The sequence below is a fragment of the Mus pahari genome, chromosome 8, assembly GCF_900095145.1.
Source record: "Mus pahari chromosome 8, PAHARI_EIJ_v1.1, whole genome shotgun sequence".
NCBI classification, from domain to species: domain Eukaryota; kingdom Metazoa; phylum Chordata; class Mammalia; order Rodentia; family Muridae; genus Mus; species Mus pahari.
Window position 1 is genome coordinate 109,589,367 of NC_034597.1, and position 7,278 is coordinate 109,596,644.

The 7,278-nt window shown below is 36.6% G+C and overlaps 1 protein-coding gene across 1 annotated transcript in view; it reads left to right on the top strand.

Moving 5' to 3' along the window:
• Window positions 1–7,278, top strand: part of Pcca (propionyl-CoA carboxylase subunit alpha) — a 336,175-nt gene that overhangs the window by 87,452 nt on the left and 241,445 nt on the right. Inside the window, exon 8 of the mRNA XM_021203136.1 lies at window positions 3,901–3,937. Coding sequence (XP_021058795.1) covers window positions 3,901–3,937 — 37 coding nt within the window. The remainder of the gene's footprint in view (window positions 1–3,900; window positions 3,938–7,278) is intronic.

The window sequence follows — 7,278 nt, forward strand, 5'->3', positions numbered from 1 at the left end:
TGTTTGTGCAGGAATAGAAACCCTGACTAAGACAGTGAGGTAACCCAATCACAAAAGAACTCACTTGATATGCACTCACTGATAAGTGGATATTAGCCCAGAAGCTCGGAATACCCAAGATACAATTCACAGACCAAATGAAGTTCAATGGAGTCTTAGATCCTTACAAGGGGGAACAGAATACCCATGAGAGGAGATACAGAGACAAAGTGTGGAGCAGAGACTGAAGGAAAGACCATCCAGAGAGTGCCCTACCTGAGGATCCATCCCATAGACAGTCACCAAACCCAGACACTATTGTGAATGCCAACAAGTGCTTGCTGACAGGAGCCTGAAATAGCTGTCTCCTGAGAGGCTCTGCCAGTGCCTGACAAATAAAGAGGTGGATACTTAGAGCCATCCATTGGAATGAGCACAGAATCCCCAATGCAGGAGCTAGAGAAAGGACTGAAGGAGCTGAAGGAGCTTGCAGCCCCATAGGAGGAACAACAATATGAACCAACCAGTACTCCCAGAGCTCCCAAGGACTAAACTACCATCCAAAGAGTACATATGGAGGGACCCATGGACCTAGCTGCATATATTTTTTTTAAAATGATTTTATTTACTTTATGTATATGAGTACACTGCAGCTGTCTTCAGACACACCAGAAGAGGGCATTGGATCCCATTACAGGTGGTTGTGAGCTATTGTGTGGTTGCTGAGAATTGAACTCAAGACCTATGTTAGAGCAGTCATTGCTTTTAAGAGCCATCCCTGAGCTTTTTTAATCTGTGGTTTTCGATTTTATTTCAGGATTTTTCCGATTACCTAAAGCAAGTTTCCTCTTATTCTCTGCTGTTTCCATGAAGTGTTCATATTACTTCTCAGGTGACTTGCTTGTCCACTTGACTTTCTGTTTCTCTTCATGGGCTAGGACTCTAGAATGACAGAAGCCAGATTGTATACACTGTTTCTAGGAGATATTTATCAGCTTAGTGTCTTAAAACACATGGATCATCATTCTTTTAAATGGGTATTTAGAATCACTGAACCATCTGTATGCTAGTCCTTTGTTGAAGGCCCAGTAAATTGTTTTCCTGATGTTTTACTTATCAAAACATCACAATTGAAAATAACAAACTCATAACATGTGAAAGAGGCACCCATAGGATAACTTTCTACAACCAAAGGCTGTGGAGGAAGGGACACAGGCTTTCCACATTTGATAAATGCAGCTATTTGCACAAAGGTTATGTGTTTGTCTTGACTGAAGTGTGAAGTGCTGCTCACACTTGTTCCTGTGTTCACACTTCAGTGGGATCTCCCGTGTCAGCCTATTGCTAGGGTGAAAGCTGAGGTCGGATGTGTTTTTTATTTCTCTTAGATTTTTTTTTTTAATTGGACTTAAATTATCGGTTGTTCTGAATGATCAATAGACCTTCCAAAGCTTTATTACATTTTTTTTTTTCTATCCATAACCCTATAAGGAGGTTCCATGCACCTTGTGTTAGTGATAGTGATTTAGGAGCTATTTATAGTTTTTATCTTTTTGTATCCCATAATAAAACTAGATGTGTCATGTCTATTTAGTTTCTTTTCAAAAACAATAATAGTGTTTTATAATGTCTATTACATAATAGATCCTCAATGAAATTTTTGGGTCAGTGAATGACAAATGAAAAATTATTTTTTAAGGCAGTTTAATTTTATCTGAAAAGTCTATGTCATAGAAATTGATTTTCATGGTAGGAATATGTATACCTTAGTCAAAAGATAACATTGTGTTATGAGAGATAAGGAATTTTGAGAAGTTTTGCTGTGTATAAATAACAAATTCTCTTTACATATAAAGCATAACATGTGTGTGTCATGTGGATTCATAAATATGTAACAACCATAAGTAGATTCTGAGCACTGTTGGCTTCCCTGGGCCCCAGACTTTCTAGGTTGTAGTTGAATTTCTTTGGCAAACATGCCCTTCCACATTGAATGAAATCTTAAAAGTTTCCTTCGAGCTGATTATAACCGGGTCCTCACCAGTCCTCACTCTTCCTGTATGTTGTTCAAGAGGCACTAATTGTTCGATTTGGCAGGTTTAACACTTCCTGACAGAGGCTATTAAAGGCAAGTATTCTCCAATAACTGTCACCGGCTGGAACAAAGAGCCTTCCAACTCAATGTGTGGAAGCCATGACATTCTTAAATGACCCATTTCATGGATTTTTTTTTTTTTAAATTTTATCTTTTTAAACTAAAATTTGGAAATGTAGGGTTGGTGCAAGCATCAAGGTGTAGAGAGCGAGTAAAGCTTGATTTTGGGGCAGGGAGTAAGACAGAGCTTTATCTCTGACTTGAAAACAATTGTTATTGGAAAATCTCATTAGCAGATGTGACTGCTTGGAGTAAAAAGACTTAAAACTGGTGTCGCTTTCAGGATTGCTTTGAACTTAACAAGCACCTATTTGTGGAGCAGACTGGCTAATGAAAGGAAATTAAATTTTTCTGACAACTTCCCGTTCCAGCCTCCTTATTCAGGGATGCTGCTGGGTACTGAAGACTTTTAAGGAAGAATTTCTCTTCTTTTTCTAAAAACTGTACAGAAATGAAGCAGTTATTTTCCCCCAGTCCCAGTTTGGTGGGTGGGAGTCTACTGTGATTGGTCTTCATTTTAAATGTAGTCATTTAAGAGCTTTAAAAATGCCAGGCTTCCCTTGAATGCTTTGAAGTTGTGTAAAAATTCCTGCATATTTATCAACTGGTGGTTCTAGAACATGGCTGGTGGTGCATATTGTGCCACTGGATTAGAAAAATTAATTGAATTGAGAAAGTGGCTTCAGAGTTCTCTTTGTCGCGTTACATGGAAAATTTGTGCATAGAGTTTACACAGTGTATATCAGGTGAATGGCTTTGGCTGGGGCAGTTTGTTGAAGCTTAGTGTTTCAAGTATTACTGCTGATAAGTGGCACTTGTGAGTCAGTAATGCAGGCCTTCCTTGGACTTCAGGAAGGAGCCCTTACCTTGTTCATCAGTGTTTCACTGAACTTTAATTTATGTGCCTAGTACAACTGTAAAGATAAAATATGTACCTGAAGAATTGGTTAAGAAAATATAATAGAAACCACAAGGTTTCTTTTTTCTTTTTTTTTCCTCCCTCCTCCCCTCCCTCCTCTCTCTCTTTCTTTCTTTCTTTCTTTCTTTCTTTCTTTCTTTCTTTCTTTCTTTCTTTCTTTCTTTCTTTCTTTCTTCTCTTCTTCTTCTTCTTCTTCTTCTTCTTCTTCTTCTTCTTCTTCTTCTTCTTCTTCTTCTTCTTCTTCTTCTTCTTCTTCTTCTTCTTCTTCTTCTNCTTCTTCTTCTTCTTCTTCTTCTTCTTCTTCTTCTTCTTCTTCTTCTTCTTCTTCTTCTTCTTCTTCTTCTTCTTCTTCTTCTTCTTCTTGCAATAGCTAATTCCTACAGATACTGGAAATTTACTTATTTCTAGAAAATTGATAGAGCTCCTCCCAAACAATAGACAATCAACTCCCCCTGCTGACAGAATCTAGGAAAACACAGTGTGTAAATAGACAAGGGGGCTGCAGACAAGCTTTAATGATCTGATTTACAATTTAGTATTGATTGTAAACATCTAAAATCTGCCATTAAATTCCGGCAATTGCACCGAATCATTGGCAATTCTGGTCATGTTTCCTGCCAGCTCATTTAAAACCGCTTTGAGTTTCTTAATATAATAACGACGAAGGAGAATTTACATTCCACTTATGGTATTAATTTTACATTTCTCTGAATGAAAAGGGTTAGAAGGTTGTAAAATTGAACATTAAATGAATCAGAGGAGACAGTAGTGCAATATATGACTGCCCTAAAGACATTGTGCAATGTCTCATGGGATTAATGTTGAGTCTCATTTCCTGCCTTTACAGGATGCAGATGAAGCTGTCAGAATTGCAAGGGAAATTGGTAAGTCCTTAAATTAACTTTGGTAGTGTTTCTGTGTCTTTCAGCAGATACGGTTGAGCAAACGTATAATAAGTAATTCCCATAGAGCAAATAATATTTTAATAGTTTTTGTTTTCTGATTACTTGTGGCTCTAGAATTTATCAGTCAAATTACCATATTCTCTTATTAAAGTAGGATTTGTAGTCACTTGATCTTAGTTTACTTCTTTCATAAGATGAAATCACTAGCTAGTTAAAACAAATAATTGTCTGAAGAGTCTTGAGGATTGGACACAGTTTGTATTTATTTGTGTGTATGCACTTGACTGTGGTCTGTTGTAATGTGAAGGACACAGCATACAGGATTCAAGTGAAGGTGCCCTTGACAAGTTTGTTCAAGTTCTTACCTTTTTCTAAAATGGAAAATATCAACTTAATAACTTTGCTAGGAAAGATGCAGTAGAAAGTGGGAGGTGAGAACTGGATATGCTAAGCAAGTGAAAAGGAAGCTGAGGAACATTTTAAGGCTGCTGTATATATACTAAGTTTCAAGTATATTCCTCTTGCTCATGAACACAATTGTCTTTTGCAGTGTCTACTAAATGGAGAAAATAGGAAAAGGGAACCAAGCTTTGAAACCTATAATTTTGAGTCAGATCAGTACATGTGTACACCTGATGGAAAGCTGTGGCTAGGCAAGGGCCTCAGACAACACTTTCTGTCAGGCTGACAGCAGATCTTAAAACAGTCTGTGCTGCTAGCTCACATTGTTTCAGGAAGCCATATACTAATATTTTAGTAGTCCTCTTTTCTCAGTGTGGTTTGTTACTCAGAATTTTTGTCTATGCTAGGAGAGCATTTGATTTGGCAAAGTTTATATAGTCCGAAGTGATCATGGCCATTAATATATTCTTGTAAATGAGACAAGCTAGCATAGAGTTCTTCAGTCTGGTGTTCTTGAGCTATCAGCTTCCTCAGCATGCTCTTTTGTGATTGGAAAAGGTGGTTGGCTTGTTGTGGTGCTTCTGTTGGGTATGGCTAAATTATTTTGGTTTTGGTCATTTAAGTCATATTAAGTGTTCTTTGTTGTTTATTTGTTTTGAAAAACTGCCTTGTATAAGGCCAGTACATATAAGATACTATTTTATCTGTCGAGAACATCATTATTAATTACTTCTTCAACATTGCCAACATCTTTAGAAGCTTTTCAGTATTGTACTGATTTCACAATAAGACTTGGTAGGTTACATAATGCTGCTGTCTGTGGGTTAAATCATTGGCCCCCTTATTCCCCATGAGGCACTCGGCAGCTTCTAAGACTGTCCTAGAGTGGTTTAATTTTATTAATACACTTTTAAACTCAAATGGGCTCTTTTTAGTCATAGCTTAGATATTACCACCTATCCAGTCCTCTATGAGAATATTTTGTAATAAATGATATGTAATATTATTATTGTAATATTTGGAGGGATTTTGGAAAGCAGAAAGGGCTAGAGTATACACTAGGATCATGTGCCTGTGACATGCTGTGAATTGCACATCTTACACTTCTTTCGTGTATTCAAGTCTGTGTGTGTGCACATGTGCATGAGCCCTTTGGTGATGGATCATGTTTTTTCTACTCTTATTGATATATCTCACACTTATATTATGGTTTGGATGGCCATTGTAAGTTTACCTAAGGGTTAAAGTAGACGTTGAGTCCATGGGAAAATATATTCCCAAGTGTGAGCAACAGAATTATAAATATATATTTGAACCTGTTTTATTTTTGTTTGTTTTCTTTTGTAGTGTCATTTTCTGGATTTTCTTGTGTGATTTCTGTTTCTGTTTCTTTTTCCTCTTCTGTGTTGCTGGGGAATCAAGGTCTGGAGCTTATTTTGCAAGGCCTACACACAGCCACAGAGCTGTGCGCCTCCACTCTGTGCACAGGTTGTTGCCTTTTCCCTCTTTCTCGTGCTATGTGGTAGAAACAAAATCTTTCTGTGCTGTCCCACTCTCAGGTTTGTGTTTCTTCTTTGGAAGCATTTATCTATACTGCCAGAGCTGGAAAGTAATTGTTGGCCACTGTTGTTTTTTACGTAACTGTAACTTTTAGTTTGGAACATTTTTTCCATGTACCATCTACTTCAGAAATTCCATTTTTTTTTATTATTGAAAAATTTCCTATAATTACAATTCAGATTTCATACATGGTTGTGTCCTCGATGAATTCCATCCCCTTCCCTCTATTTCTTCTTATTCTTCCCTTTCCCTCTCATTGTGAAATACATGCTTACAGTTGTGGCTATTAAATAGAAGCTTGCTAGTGTCCTGAGCAGCCTGGAAGGAAGAGTAGTCATAAAATTTGAAGTGAAATGAAACATGGTAAAGAAGGTTTACAAGGCTTTAGGGATTTCCCAGAGAACCCTGCAGATCACACAGAAACCTCCTGTGAAAACCTCTTCTTACTGTGCTGCCGTCCAGACACATTACAAAGTCACTTTTCTGTAATGTCTACTCAGTTTTCTCTGCCAAAGTAGTAGTGCTCTGTATTGGTTTATTGTACTTTATAATATATTTTGGTTATACCCTCATATATATAATGTTGATTAGTTCTTAAACTAAACATAATTATGATATTATAATTAATATTCACCATTAACAAATCGATAAAGATTATATTTAATATTAAAATAGTATTAAATATACTCATTGCACATATATGTAACTGTGAATAAAAATAATTTTATTAACAATATAAATATATCAATACATAATAATTTTTGTACATTTAAGGCAAACTGAGGAAAGACAAAAAATATGCTTTCTTCACTCTTGTTTTAATTTCAGTTTTCTATTTGGAAAAATTCATTTTTTTTTAAGGGCACAGTTGTAGAAATGTAGCTAATGCATCATTGGACTGTGACATTATTGGTTTGTGTATACTGAACCATTCTCACATTCTTGGACTGAATCCAACCTGGTCCTGGTGTAGAGTCTTAACCTGTTCTTAAGTTTGGTTTGCAAGAATTTTATTGAGAAATTTTGCCTCTATGTTCATTGGAAAATGGCTCTTTAGTTTCCTCGTCTCGTCTCGTCTCGTCTCGTCTCGTCTCGTCTCTTCTCTTCTCTTCTCTTTCTTTTTGGTGTGTGTGTTCTTGCATGTGTCTTTCCTTGTCCAGTTTTAGTATCAGGGTGAGCCAAAGTTTTGATAGATTTGTCTGGGAATCCATCTGATCCTGGGCTTTATTGGGAGGCTTTTTTTTTTTTTCCATCATTTTAACTTCCTTGATTGTTACAAATCCTCTAAAGTTATTTCTATAGGTCATGTGTGTTTGGAACTTATTTCTTTTACATTTCCCAGGATTTTGGAATATAAA